General features: G+C 38.2%; 3 protein-coding genes across 5 annotated transcripts; 1 reads left to right on the forward strand and 2 right to left on the reverse strand.

Annotated features, from left to right (window-relative positions):
- Positions 1-151: 151 nt before the first annotated feature.
- LOC18024218 (dnaJ protein ERDJ3A) lies at positions 152-3322 on the reverse strand. The gene is made up of 7 exons (XM_006407661.2): positions 3153-3322; positions 2697-2752; positions 2538-2611; positions 1848-2383; positions 1361-1702; positions 774-1127; positions 152-662 (listed from the first exon to the last, which is right to left on the reverse strand). The coding sequence occupies exons 1-7, from the start codon at positions 3246-3248 to the stop codon at positions 375-377; spliced, it is 1746 nt and encodes a 581-aa protein (XP_006407724.1). The 5' UTR covers positions 3249-3322; the 3' UTR covers positions 152-374.
- Positions 3323-4495: 1173 nt separating this feature from the next.
- On the forward strand, positions 4496-12016 carry LOC18024219 (importin-11). Of its 3 annotated transcripts, none has more exons than XM_006407662.2 (24): positions 4496-4921; positions 5005-5114; positions 5340-5412; positions 5523-5584; positions 5702-5843; positions 5969-6187; positions 6448-6514; positions 6693-7092; positions 7545-7692; positions 7833-7993; positions 8139-8238; positions 8477-8551; positions 8678-8812; positions 8933-9022; positions 9110-9292; positions 9380-9484; positions 9648-9806; positions 10269-10313; positions 10405-10626; positions 10799-10905; positions 10983-11039; positions 11169-11238; positions 11343-11567; positions 11671-12016. In XM_006407662.2, exons 1-23 carry the CDS (start codon positions 4781-4783, stop codon positions 11502-11504), a joined length of 3033 nt encoding a protein of 1010 aa, XP_006407725.1. In that variant the 5' UTR covers positions 4496-4780; the 3' UTR covers positions 11505-11567; positions 11671-12016. The 3 variants fall into 3 exon arrangements, with proteins under 3 accessions (XP_006407725.1, XP_024014944.1, XP_024014945.1); XM_024159176.1 differs by having other exon boundaries at positions 11726-12016; XM_024159177.1 differs by having other exon boundaries at positions 4853-4921; positions 5953-6187.
- Positions 12017-12278: 262 nt separating this feature from the next.
- On the reverse strand, positions 12279-14482 carry LOC18024220 (protein SCO1 homolog 1, mitochondrial). The gene is made up of 7 exons (XM_024159178.1): positions 14316-14482; positions 14019-14231; positions 13779-13869; positions 13114-13326; positions 12937-13026; positions 12725-12857; positions 12279-12557 (listed from the first exon to the last, which is right to left on the reverse strand). The coding sequence occupies exons 1-7, from the start codon at positions 14454-14456 to the stop codon at positions 12449-12451; spliced, it is 990 nt and encodes a 329-aa protein (XP_024014946.1). The 5' UTR covers positions 14457-14482; the 3' UTR covers positions 12279-12448.
- Between the last annotated feature and the right edge of the window lie 746 nt (positions 14483-15228).

Below are 15228 nucleotides of genomic sequence, written 5' to 3' on the forward strand. Positions count from 1 at the left end.
CCTTTCAGGCAACTCTTTGCTTGTGTCATTTATGTGAAAGAATCACTTCAATGAAACATAAACAATCTTTCTTTGGTTCACTCGCTATCTTAATTGCCTCTACTAGCTTCTGTTCGATTTTTTTTTTAAAAAAAAAAAGCATTATGCTCCAGGGTTTACAAAATTATAATATAATTACAAATTAACCCAATTCCATGTTTACGTAAATCTATTCCTATAAAACTATTTCACTAACGTATCTGTGACACAAGACAATACACATTCTCTGCAAGCACAAGAACCTCCAGAAGTAGCTTGCAACACAGGACACATGAAAATTCTTCCCAACAAAAGGGTGTACATCTCTGAAACTAACCCCTGACGAAACAGAGCTTTCATTTGAGCTGAGGTTTCTGTCTAGTCTTCGTGAACTGTATGTCTCCGTTTAGAACAGCCGCTACGAATTTCTCGACTTCCTCCATAGTCATGTCGCCTTTAAACGTAGCGAACTTACCCCTTCGAGGCTTGTAAGCTATAAGAAGCTTATCAGATGTTTTCATCTCTGATTTGTCAAGTGAACTCAAGAACGAAGATTGTTTTGCCGCGTCAAGAAGAGAATAGGAAACTGTGTCCTGAGAACCAGTGGCTGAAGCTTGTCGTCGAGAAAGTGATTTCTGTGACACCTGCACAAACAGTAGAGCCAGACGATTATTGATCAAACTGTGCTTCGCAATCACATTGAGTTAAAACAAAAGGGGCCTATTTACCGAACAAGGGGGTGATAATTTGCTTACCTTGGACAATATTGACTGCAGCTTCTCTTTACCATGTGAAGATCTAAAGGCACCGATGATACAAACAGGAGTCTTCTCTCCGCAAATGGAATCGAAATTTGTTCTCGAGAGAAGATGTATCTTTTCTAATGGCTGGCTTTGTGCTTGGCCCGACTGACTATTAGAAGCGACCTTCTTGTTCTTTTTCTCAAATCCTTCTAGCAATTTACCAATTTCCTGGACGGCTGATTTCAGATTTTTCACAGTGATGCCTGTTTTCAACACTTGCTTCTCCCCATTCGAGAACCAGCCAAGTATTGCTGGAAACGCGTCAACCCCCAATTCCCGAATCTTCGGATCAAAAGTATCATGGACCTACAAAGATCATGAAAACATATGCTTTAGCTGAAAAGATTCCATTTCTAAAGATCCCAAGGTCTTTAGCCAAAAAGAGGAACTCCAAATCCCTCAAGTATACATAATCAAGCTCAAATTTGCATTCTCGCCCTAAACGTAGACCAGGAAACCACCCATAAGTTCTAGGACCAGCAGATTGACAGAAACGATAACGGTAGTGATAGTGGTCTTAAAACCAGAATATATCATACCTCTGTGTTGTAGAAGACAAAGCGTCCATTGTACAAGCCACTAAGAACACGCCAGATGACAGGAGTGTCTTTCTTTGTTGACAGAAGCATAACTTTAGGAGTCTTCTGTGAGCTAAGAGCAGAGACATCAAAGGTATCCAGGTCAATCCTTTTTGAGAATCTCGGTAGATGTTCCTGGCAGAAGCTTTTCACCTTCTTTGCAACAAGCTCTTCAGTATATTCTGCTAAGGTAGCTTTGCCACTTGATGTGTATGAATAAACAAACAACCTTGGAGCCCTACGAGGAATTATGCCAAGTTGTTTGCAAAGAGAGGATTCTGTTTCACAATTTATACGCCCAACCTGTAAACAAAAAGTTTACTCATGTAAGCAACCAAGACCAAAACCCAAAAGATAAAACATGAAGATCAACCATGTTCACAACTGAATCTTCTAAAACCAAATCCCAAAACCAGAAATCAAATAACTCAACAAGCACAAGTTTCACCTTTAAAGCTCCTTGCAACGACTCAGCAACTTCCTCTATGATCGAATCATGGTACTGAGTTCCCCTTTGAGACGGAAGATACGACAGCACAAGCCAAGTCATCCCTTGGTCCACAATTTCCTTCTTATAAACCTGAGGATTTATAGTTCTAATGGTTGCCACCGTACCACTCTTTGATCCAGATTCAGCCTTGGATGAGCCACCAAAGCCACCAAATCCACCAAACTGATCCCTTCCTTTAGAGCTACCTCCAGAAAACATGGAAAAGATATCATCCATCCCAAAACCGAAGGAACTTGCACTTGGACCGCCTCCACCAAATGAGAACGAAAACGATTTGGAACCGCCTCCACCACCCATATTCTGCCATCCACCTGGTCCTCCAAAATTGAACCCACCACTTTGTCCACCATTTGAGGAGTATGAATACCCACCGTTACCTCCGTGAAAGCCCGGGTCAAATCCAGGCTGGCCCTTTTCATCACCATAAAGATCATAGTTTTTCCTCTTCTCTTCATCAGATAAGATCTCATAAGCTGTAGCAATAAACCAAGGTTTAAACTTGTCAACATACATTCAATTTATGCGATTAACCCATGCCTACGAAGCAAGAAAAATCTTCAAATGTACTAAGAAATTAGCGATTAAATAGAAAGTATCCATGGAATAATGTTGAAATTAAATACCCACCATTATTAATCTCAGCAAACTTCTCCTGAGCACCCTTATTTTTGTTTTTATCTGGGTGATATTTCAGAGATAGCCTACAAAAAAAAACACAAGCTACATGAGTAAAAAGAATCGTATTTGTTGATCCTGAGCCAGTGACTACAATAGAATGGTACGCACTTGTGGAAAGCTTTCTGGATTTCACGCTGCTTTGCATCCCGAGATACTCCAAGAACCTGAGAAGTCACAGAACGTATATAAATGTGTTGCACATTAATCTTTCTAATCAATGGCAAGACTTTGGCGCAAAACCTAATCAAAGTAAATATCTTTCCTTTCTACAACACCCCAATAAAATCAGCCTAAATTGAATTCGACCATTAGTCCCTAATATGAATCCGAAGTCAGCACCGATTTCGATTTTGATTTTTACTTACAGTCAAAACACATCAGAGCGAACAAAATCGAAACCTTCAATTAGAAAGCAGATAATCAAACATAAGCAACAACGCAATTCATAATTTCCGCCCCCGATAAAAAAATTCGAGAATTATAGAAAAACCAAAACGAGATCAATCTCAACTTAGTGAAGAAAAAAAATATCCATGAAAAGTGAAGTTTTCTCTTCTAAAGTACCTTGTACGGATCAACGGTTTTCGCTTCTGCATTCGACAATAACAACGTCGAAACAAGTATAACAGATATCGCCAATCGTGTTCTCACAATCCCCATAGAAAAACCTGCGAATCTTCTTTTTCTTTTTCTTATTCTTCTTCGTCCAAGAGGTGTATGTATTATTCACGGAGCTCTACGCTTCGGGAAAAATCGAGAAGAGAACATATCATTAAATAGGTTCTCTGGGTTTAAAGAAGAAAGGCAGAATTTCTCCAATGACCTTTATATTATTAATGAATCTAGAATGTTTCCCATATTAGTGATTTAACAAAAAGATACGAAATTCATAATTTTTAATAGGAAACGTGGTGGGGGGAAATTTTCACTACAAAAGTATTAGAGGTTTTTCTGTATTTATTGAAAATAAATTTCGGTAGCTTCCAGTTTCAATTTAAGGCGGGTATTTACACGTGGCAAAAATGATGAAGTCCCACGCATCTCAACCAATAAGATTCTAGCAAAAGAGAGAATATTGATCGGTTGCGGCCACGCGCCACCAAGATCACGCGCTATATTTTTTGGGCCTTTTAATTTATATTGCGATCGGCCCAAGGTAAAGTAACCGGTTCGGCGATCGGAATCTGATCTAATCGACGGTAAGTTTTTCCTTTTTTTGGTCGTCGACTGTGAAAATGCATTGATAACAAAAGACGACAACAAAAACACATTAATAACAAAAAATCGGACGGAAATTGTAGTTGCCGATTCCACGGCGGTAATGAAGCCATTAACACAAATGGAAGAATACATTTCTACAAAACGATCAAGCCAGACCTTTGATCTCAATAGTTATTATTCAGTTTTATACCATTTTCTACGATTTGTCCAACATATTTGATAGCCTACTTGAGTCACTTGAGGATCAACAAAAAAAATTAACAAAGTCAAGCCAAATGATAATACTTTTATGGATATACTTCCCGAGTACAAGATTGGGCACTTTATTACCAAATTATATGAGTTTCACGTTTATATAATAGATATATAGATCAGTATATCGCTCTTGAGGAGAAAACACATCTCTTGACCAAAAAAAAAGAAAAAAACACAACTTTCATGAGAATTAACTACATGTGCATTTGATTTGAGTATTTGACCGAAGACGTGTACAAAGTAATTGACTTTCTTTTCCTTCATGATTCAATGACTTTATGATAATTGAGACTTTTAATTTAGGCCCAAAATTCCGTGATCAGCCCAAATGAAAGTCTCCGGTTCAGTGATCGGAAACTGATCAGAGGTTCGGTAAGTAATATTTTTCCATCGACTGTGAAAAAGAAAAAAAAAACATTTCACTTACGGCATTGTCATTTGTGCATTGTTGTTAGATGTTTCAAGAGCTTTAGAGAGCTTTAGAGAGATTAAAAGACGGAGAAAGAAGAAGACGTGGAAGGAGACGATCTTCTTTTTCTTCTCTCTCTGTCTCGTACTAGCTTCGCTTTTTTCTTGCCGCCGCCGTAAGATTTTATTCTCACCGTCGCTGCTCGTTGCCCAAAGCCCTAGGGTTCATCCTCGTCGCTTCCTTGGAGTTCATTGGATCTGGTTACGGTTTTCTCCTTTTTGTTGAGAGGAGAACGGAGCTGCCTTTGATGGCGTTGTCAGCTTCCGATTTACCGGCGATGTACTCGCTGCTAGCAAATTCTATGAGCGGTGACGAGACCGTTCGGCGGCCGGCGGAGGAGGCTCTGTCTCAGTCCGAGAGCAGACCTGGTTTTTGCTCCTGTCTCATGGTGCGTTTCTAATCTATGCTCTTTTGGTTTCTGCTTGATGTCAGCCCAATTTTACTCGCCCATTTCCTCTCGTTTGGTTGCAGGAAGTCATTGCATCCAAGGATTTGGTGTCTCATGTGGACGTTAGATTGATGGCATCTGTATATTTCAAGAACAGTATCAACCGTCATTGGAAGAGCAGACGAAATTCTTCGTAAGTTCATCTTTTCCGGAATTCGGAAAATGTTACTGATCATTGCAACCAAATTGCAAGTTGGGATACTTCACATTCCGAATTATTCAACCTGGATTAAATTAGAATCTGGACTTATGTTCATCATTTAACTTAGCTAACTGGTTTAGACTCTTAGATTTGTAATGGCGTAAAGTTACTGCTCTATTTCTTAGTTGTTGACACTCTTGCTGGCGACTTTTACAGAGGTATAAGCACCGAGGAGAAGATGCATCTGAGGCAGAAATTGTTGTCTCACTTGAGAGAAGAAAACTACCAGGTTTTGCAACATTTGCTTTGTTTATTAATGACTGGTTTTGATTTGTTTTCCTTGGCTGCATCAGCTAAGACTGTAAGCATATGAATCTGACTTTATTTGCTTTATGGCAGATAGCGGAAATGTTGGCTGTTCTCATATCGAAGATAGCCCGATTTGATTATCCTAGGGAATGGTCAGCATTTTCACTTCATTACTCATATTAACTTGTGACAGTATTTTCCTTGATTTGCTGAGTTTTTGCATTTATTCTCGTAGCAATTTAAATGGTAATTCGTGCCCATGATTTCAGGCCTGACCTCTTTTCGGTACTGGCGCAACAGCTTCACTCAGCTGATGTTCTTGCTTCTCACAGAATCTTTATGATTCTTTTTCGATCCTTAAAGGAATTGTCCACTAAACGTCTCACGGCAGATCAGAGAAATTTCGCTGAGGTGTGTCTGCTACTATTTTTTCCCCATTAACAATTTCATTTCTCCTCTAGCATAAAATTATTGTTGGACCAAAGCTTGGATTTTTGCTTTAGTAAAGGATAAGGTCCAGTTTAATTTGTTGGCAGATCTCCTCGCAACTCTTCGACTTTAGTTGGCACCTTTGGCAAACTGATGTCCAAACAATTCTACATGGCTTTTCAACAATGGTTCAGAGCTATGGTTCAAATAGTGCCAAGCAGCATCACGATGAGCTTTTTCTGACCTGTGAAAGGTGGTTTTTATGCTTGAAAATAGTGCGCCAACTCATAATTTCAGGATTTCAAAGCGATGCCAAATGTATACAGGTAGATGCACTGTACTTCTCCTTGACACTTTTTGGTTCATTACCACATCCACAGCTATCTTCCTTCTTTGAACTAGTGGTATATTTTGAGGGAATATGTGTTCCATTGCCCCTCATTTCTTCTACTATCTTCCGATAAGTAAGCTGCAATCATAACCTTGATAGATTAATTGACTATGTTGAAATATAGAATTCGTTTTTGCTCTCAGGCGTATACCCTACATTCAGATATATGACATACATCTAACTCTTTTCTCTCAGGAGATTCAACAAGTTAAAGAAGTCTCTCCTGTGCTCTTGAATGCGGTTCAATCGTTTCTTCCTTATTGTGAGTTTGTTTATAGCTTCTGAAAACTCTTCTTTTTTTTTTTTTTCCTTTTTTCATGCATATGATTAAAGCACCTAGAGGTCTGTAGCAAAGAGGATTTGTGTCCTCCTTTTCCTCGCTTCAACCTGTCACCCCACATATGTACGCTTTTGCTGACCTGTTTGGAATCGTCATGCAGATTCATCTTTTCAGAATCGAGATCCTAAATTCTGGGAGTTTGTAAAGAAGGCATGTGTCAAACTGATGAAAGTGTTAGGCGCAATTCAAAGCAGGCATCCTTATTCGTTTGGAGATAAATCAGTTCTTCCTGTCGTAATGGATTTCTGCTTAAACAAGATAACAGACCCTGAACCGGCATCGTTGCCGTTTGAAGAATTTTTTATTCAGTGTATGGTCATGGTGAAATCTGTGCTTGAATGTAAAGAATATAAGCCTAGTCTAACTGGTCGCGTAATGGATGAAAGTGGAGTTACATTTGAGCAGAGGAAGAAGAATGCGTCAAACACAGTTGCTAGCACTGTGTCTTCACTTTTACCCAATGAAAGGATAGTTATATTGTGCAACATACTAGTGAGAAGGTAACACTCTAACCAATGCAAAGTTCGTATCTTTTCATGTCTTAGTTTTTGAAAGTAGAGAAATTTTAATTACCAATGCAAAGTACAAAACAAAATATGAGGTGGGCCAATCTTTTAGACACATAATTATCTTATTGATGTACTTCTATTTATCTCTGTTTTCCGTCTCTTCACCGTGAAATAAGGATGTCGTTATTGTATGGTCATACATAGCGTTCGAAAATCAAAGATAAGTTACTTGACGTGCATAGAATCGATGATGAGGGATTGTTACTATAGGGGCCCTCGTGGTTAGTTTGGAAAATATTTCATGCATCAAGTCTTTTGTTTTTGGTGTTAACTGTGATACTGTCATGTATTCCTACCTCCATACAATCACCACTCTCTGTTTGTCGTGTGAATGATACCTGGAAACATAGTTTGCTGAAATTTAATATCCAACATTCCAACAGGTATTTTGTTCTAACAGCAAGTGACCTAGAGGAGTGGTACCAGAACCCTGAGTCATTTCATCATGAGCAGGACATGATTCAATGGTCAGAGAAATTGAGGCCTTGTGCTGAAGCTCTATATATGGTTTTGTTTGAGAACTACAGCCAAGTAAGTAGCATATAGTCTTAAGCACATCATCATGTTCTGAAAGAAGTCTGCTAAATTCAACCCCAGAAAATAATAGACAAGAAGTCTGCTAATTGATATATACTGATGCTTACTCTTTCTGTCTCCATCATTGTGAACAGCTCCTAGGACCTATTGTTGTGTCCATCCTTCAAGAGGCAATGAATAATTGTCCCCCTTCTGTCACTGAAATAACTCCACCGCTGCTTCTTAAAGATGCAGCGTATGCTGCTACTGCATATGTCTACTATGAGCTCTCGAATTATCTTAATTTCAGAGATTGGTATGCTCTTTTTCATCTCCTCTAAACATGTCCTGTGACTCCTAACTGATCCTTCATATTGCCAACCCGAAGAATGTGTCGGAAAATTTCGATTAGTTAAGATAAAAAACGTGTCCTTCTTAATGATCGGATGATTTGGCTGCAGGTTTAATGGTGCGCTATCCCTTGAGCTGTCAAATGACCATCCAAATAGGCGTATCATCCACCGAAAAGTTGCTATGATATTGGGTCATTGGGTTTCAGAGGTAGTGTTATTTGACTCCGGCTTTATTGTTTTTATGCTGCTAGAGGAAATTGGATTTTAAATTTTTATGAAAATGTTTCTTATCGTTGCATGAATGATTATAGTATCTATGCAAAATGACGTAATATCTAGGGCTAGTTACCCTGCTGATTATGGGTCTCTTCTCTTAAAGTTTTCCGTTAATTATATTTTTGGTTGAAATATTGACTGGTTTATGGTTAATGTTGAAAACCTTTCAGATCAAAGATGACACAAAAAGAGCAGTTTATTGTTCTTTGATAAAATTGTTGCAAGACAATGACCTCGCTGTCAAGGTAGTCTCATCGTATCTCATCTTTGTTGCTTTTATCTTTCTATCTTGCAATAACTAATAAGGTCGCATTTTTTCCCCTTATTTATGTATTTTGGCTACCTCTGAAATTGTCTGTTAACTCATGTAGCTGGCAGCTAGTAGGTCATTATGCTTACACGTTGAGGATGCAAACTTTTCGGAGCAAAATTTTCTTGATCTTCTTCCAATCTGTTGGGAATCATGTTTCAAAATGATTGAGGAAGTTCAAGAGTTTGATTCGAAGGTACATGATGTAGCTGCCTCAAATTCATTAGAGCACTTCATTCTTGTCATACTACTTCCTCCAGTGATTAATATGGCTCTCTATCTTTCCATCTAACGATCCTTTTCTTAAAAATTTCAGGTTCAAGTTTTGAACTTGATTTCTATTCTTATAGGCCATGTTAGTGAAGTCATTCCGTACGCGCAAAAGTTGGTGCATTTCTTCCAGAAGGTATAGTGACACTCTTTCTGTATTTGTTTATTCTTGTCGTGGTGCGCAAATGATATGTTATTATCTTTGTGCTTGACTCAAGAACAGGTTTGGGAGGAATCTTCTGGTGAAAGCCTTCTTCAGATTCAGCTTCTTGTTGCACTGCGGAATTTTGTGATTGCGCTTGGTTATCAGTCTCCCATTTGCTATAGCATACTACTCCCAATACTCCAAAAGGGCATCGACATTAATAGCCCTGATGCACTCAACCTTCTGGAGGATAGCATGGCAGTAAGTTTCTACTTCATAAGATGCATACCTTTGTTTTCTGTTGATACAAATGTTCTATAGAAAAATGACACTGCATCACATATGCAGTTATGGGAAACCACACTCTCCTATGCTCCAATGATGGTTCCCCAGCTATTAGCATGCTTTCCTTACATGGTGGAGATCATTGAAAGAAGTTTTGATCATTTACAGGTTAGCTTTTTAAGTTTTCAAGGAGTAGACGTTTTCATCTATTAATAACGTATATATGTGTGCTCGGTTCTACTGAAACATGTTGTGTCAATATTACCTTATTACATATTCAAGTTGACCATATGCTCCGGAAATTTTTCACTAACAACTTAACCAAAAGTAGGTTGCTGTTAGTATCATGGAATCGTACATCATTTTGGATGGAGGAGAATTTCTTAATATGCATGCTTCAAGTGTCGCAAAGATTCTTGATCTTATTGTTGGAAATGTAAATGATAAGGGGTTACTCTCGATTCTTCCAGTGATTGACATCTTAGTTCAGGTGCGTATAACTTCTCATTTTCCCATTTTGTGCAGACAAGCAACAAATTTTTTTGAATTTCATGATTTATCATTGATTAGCAATAACAAAAAAATGATTCCAGTATCATATTGGAGCCCCTTTCACGTATATAATTCTGTCAGCTAAACCTTTGTTCTTCACATTTCTTTGATTCTAGCATTGTATCTATATTCTCCCAAAGACTTCTGTTGCGAAATTCAGTTGTAATGGTGCTGTGTTCAAGAGAGATTCATTCTTCTGTTATGTTTGTATATACACTGCACTTATCTGTTTAATCACATAGCCTTATCTTTTGGTATATGTATAAATTGACCAGCGATGGAACTTTTATGGCATCATTACTCGTACAGTCACTATCATGACTGTGGATATGTGTATATGTATGAAAGTTTCGGCAGATTACAACTCTCTGATTTGAACATTTACTCTGGTTTTGAACAGTGTTTCCCTTTGGAAGTGCCCCCTCTCATAAGAAGCTGTTTGCAGGTGAATTTCCAGTGTTTTTCTTTTTAATTGATGAAAGATTCATATTTTTCCATAAAACAGTTGATGGAGATGGTTTGTTGGTATCTCCCAGAAACTGGTTATTATTTCCCTGAGTGGAGGAGATGACCGAGATCCATCCAAGACTGCAGTTAAAGCGTCTTCAGCTGCTATCCTGGCAAGGATTCTGGTGATGAACACCACATACTTGGCCCAGTTAACATCTGAATCATCTCTCTCAGTGTTACTCCAACAAGCAGGGGTCACGATCGAAGACAGCATACTCCTTTGCCTCATCGACATTTGGCTCGACAAGGTCAGGGGAGAACGTATCTTGAACAGCTTTCTGGAACTCTTAAGTGATTTTAAAATTGGCTTGCGGGAAACTCATGTTGTTAAATAGTCCTTTTTTTTTTAATCCTAAGCAATAGCTCGTTTCCAAACTGCGTATTATCTGACTTATTTTGTTGTTACATCTACTCGTGCAGGTGGATCATGCGACCCCCATGCAAAAAAAGACATTTGGATTGGCTCTTTCCATAATACTTACACTTAGAATGCCTCAAGTTCTTGACAAGCTTGATCTGATACTAAGGTACACGCTTGCACAATCAAATATTAACAACTTGATTACGTACTATGTTACATAATTGATCGTGTTTCTGGAAACAGTACATGCACCAGTGTGATCCTTGGCGGAGATAAAGATCTAACAGAAGAAGAATCAAGGTTATATTAAGAATTTATTTAATTGCTTGCACAAATAATAATTTTGAAGCCAGTTTTGGGATTTGTTACTGAAATGTTCACAACACTCGAGTGTTCTTATCTAAAGAACTTTCAATTTATCATTTCCAGCGGTGACATTAGTTCGAGCAGGTCTCAAGGAGAAGAAACCCCACCTAGCAAAGAATTACGGAAAAGTCAGGTAAAAAGTTAAAAATTCCTTTTTTGTTGTCTTAACGACCCAGCTTCTTCAAAACCACAGATTTTTTAACATAATTTTTTTTTTGGGGGTCTGATGTTATTAAGATCAAAGTTTCCGATCCAGTCTACCAGATGTCACTGGAGAACTCAGTGCGTGAGAACCTTCAGACATGCTCTACACTTCATGGAGATGCCTTTAATTCTGCCATTAGTAGGATGCACCCATCAGCGCTTGCACAAGTGAAGCAAGCTTTAAAGCTACCATGATCAAATATGTCTTTTGCCTCTCGTCAGTGTGTGCTTCCTTACCATTTAAGCAGCAGTATCCAAGTGAGTTTCTGATCCCTCACGAATCTTCCTTCTCATTGTCATTCATATATGTGGTGATGTATCCCCACCAAATGATCTGACTCGCCACTTCATATCTGTTCAGTGGAGTGAGCTTTTCTTCTCCTTACCGTTACGAATTTTATGGGTGTGTCACATAGGCGCGCATGTTGCATTGTGTCCTCTGAGACCTTGGCGGTTTGAGGAACTCTGTACAAATCTTTGGTGAGGTGCGTCTGTTTTATAGCTCCCCGTGCGATTTTTGCCTTACATGGACAAAAAGAGGCGTCGATGAAACCACCTTTTTTTGTTTCCTTGAGTTTAATATGTCAGTCAATTCATTCTTTCAATACAACGTTTTTGTCCCGATGTTTTCAAAAAAAAAAAAATACAAAGCAAAACAAAACATAAAGAAAAAAATGAAGTGAGGAGTCAAAATAGGTAGATTTTTAGGATGTATCCAGGTATATCTAGTCCTAAGAGGTCTAACAAATATATGAACGAAAAGGGTCGGAGTTGAGTTTCATTCAATCTTCTACTCTCTTGTTGTATTACTTTCGATTAATACAGAACACTTTCGAAAACTTGATTTCATTATTCCGTCGCTTTTATTCATTAGCAACATTTACATTTTCAACAATCTATGACGATTGTTCGAAAAGTTTGCTCCCAGCTCTCACATCTCCGATATCCGATGATAGTAAAGCATTGACGACAAAATAAACGTTAAAGCCCCATATGGGCGGATCAAATTTTATCAGGCATGTTCTTTTTCAAGGAAAAACAAGCTCCGTATTGAGAAATTCTTATCAATGATGACCAAGAAATCAAAATAGGAATTATGAAAAAAATTCATTATACTTTAATATTTCTTCGAAGGCTCTTCACTTCCGGTACTGTCGAATCTCTTTTACGACGCCGTCGGTCAATGAGTCAACATCGTGATTCTTCCCGTAGAATTTCACAAAATTCATCTCCGGACTCATCAAGTACCTTCACCAACAATATGTTTTTTATATTAAAAACTCTAGCCACCAATTATAAATGATCATAAACTACTTACTGAAACGTATATATTCATGACTGTAACTAAGTAATTCTTGATATTTGAGAACAAATACGATTTTCATATGTAAAGGGAAAATAAGTACAACACGTACATGACTATAGAGTGATCAACGAGATAGTCTGAATCTTCCTCTTCCGTCTTCATGTAATAAACTCGGTAAGAACGGGCCACCGATTTAATTTCTTCAGGGCTTCCAGTTAACCCGACCAATTTCGGATGAAATTCTACAAGAAATATCATCAAACTATATGAATTTCCGATTCAGAAACCGAAAGAATCTTACGGAGTTGAGAAAATATCTACCTTTGACATATTCATGTACTTGCTGCACTGTGTCTCTTTCAGGGTCCACAGAGATAAACACTGGCACCACATCTACTCCACACTTTTCCTCTGTGTAACATTGTGAGAAAACGAACAGTTAGGAAACATATATATCCAAATGTGCAACGACACGAATGAAAAATGCCGGCAACTCACTTATTTTGTCAATGGCTGCAGCTAACTTAATAAGCTCGTCAGGACAGATATCAGGACAATGAGTGAACCCAAAGTATAAGATGGTCCATTTTCCCATCAAGTCTTTCTCCGTAATACGTTTCCCATCGTCTCTTATAAGACTGAATGGTCCTCCAATGGCTGCTTTTCCAGCAGATGGTCCTTCCTTGACGGCTATCGAATTGGTATTTATATCTAAGTCAACAAGAACCCGAGTCAATTATTCAAAGGAGAATAGAGAAAAACAATAAGGTTTTCTATGATATTGGAATTCACCACAAGTCATGAAAAATCCCTAAGCATTTACGAATTGATCAGTTCTTTTGCCATGTCAAGTTTGTCACTAAGCAGATCAGTAGTTGCATCGATTGCTAAGGGCTAAGGGATGTGCACATAAAGCTACAAACCATGTATTCAATTAGGAGGGTTTCTACGATAAATTTCAGAACCCAAATTACCAAACAGACTCCATCATGCAAGATATTAAGAGCTCGTTCAAAATCCTAGCACCATTAGTATACTGCGTCTCACAGTCCAAAACACGATGTTAAAAAGAAAAAAGGAGCTCTGTAGCAAAAACGGTAGTCTAGAAGATCAAGTTCTGATTACGTTGATGTTACAAAAACAAACTCACCATAGATGAGTACCTTCGATATGACGTTTCTTTTCCCTGTCGTAATAGAAGACCAATCCAGCTCCAGTAGCTAATAGCAAGAAAAAGCTCCACCACGAAACGGGCTGCAATTACCAAAATTTCCTAATCATAAACTCCAGAGACTTAACTTAGCTAGAGTGAACCAAATAAAACCAGATTTTAGATGATCGATGCGATTCATCGAGTAAAAATGTTCATGGAATCAACAATCAAAAAGAAAAGGAGACTTTACCGCTCCACGAACGTCTTTTCCGGAAGAACGGCCGTTTTTCTGATTGGAATCGCCATCTGAGCTCTCTGATCCTCCAGATTTCTCGTTTTCAACGGAAGATTTTGTTTCCGGATTACCAGAGTTAGGCTTAGAGGTAGTATCAGAGACAGAAGTGCTTAGCAAACATCTCTGATCCATCTTCAATCGTTCAATTCCAAAGTTAAGTGTATAAAACTGCAAGAGAATCATCGCAATTATGGAGCTGAACCCAAACAGATTTAGAAAATGAGAAATAAAAATGAGAAGAAAAAGCCGAACCGATCGAGAAAGAGAGAAATTTCCATGACGAAGCGCGTCGGATATACACGACGGATTCACTAGATCGTTTGAGACGCGAATTTGACGATAAAGTTGGAAGGGACGAAGAAGGCTTGCGGTTCTACGCAGAGCAGACGCCATTGACGACTGAAATTTTTTCTCAAATCTGAAAGGAGGAATAACAAGGTTTTAGGAACAAAGGAGGTTTTACGTGTGTTTATCACAAACGGCATGGTATGCGTAAACCCATCACATAAACACCATGCTGTTTACTTCGACAGGCCAATTTTTCCCTATCGATACAGGCCCATCAAGCCAGCTGAGACTTTAGGCATCCATAATTTTAGATATTTATGTTTTCACCCCCCAAACAACACAGTTATCAGTAATTTTCACCTAACTTTGTCTTCCAGCTCAATGTTGAGCAAATTTGATGCTAAACAAATAATGAATAAGACCCGCTAGATTCAAAAACAAATAATGAAGAAGACCCGCTAGATTCAAAAACAAATAATGTTCAGCAAATTTTAAGCTTATCAAATAATGATATCAGTTCTTTACTGAGAAATATGATTGAGTACTGTCAATGTCGTCTTATGTAATTTTTTTTGATCTATAAAACAATCGTTGGGGTTCAGATCCAGATTTGATCTTGACTCGTCCTAACCATAATATATATTATATATGAATACGCCATACAAAAAAAATATCGATTTAAGAAAACCCCAAACAAGGCATATTCCATCATTCTTTGGGGTTTATTTCATTTAACCGGGTTATCAAAATTCAAGGATCGTAATGATTTCTCTCTAACAACATATTAAGCTGGTTTAAATGTTGATTCGCGCGCGCACACATACACAGTGGACTTCTTCCGTTAATAACATGTTCTGCTCAAGTGACAAGTGGCTTT

Source organism: Eutrema salsugineum, unplaced genomic scaffold, assembly GCF_000478725.1.
Source record: "Eutrema salsugineum unplaced genomic scaffold, Eutsalg1_0 scaffold_13, whole genome shotgun sequence".
NCBI lineage: Eukaryota > Viridiplantae > Streptophyta > Magnoliopsida > Brassicales > Brassicaceae > Eutrema > Eutrema salsugineum.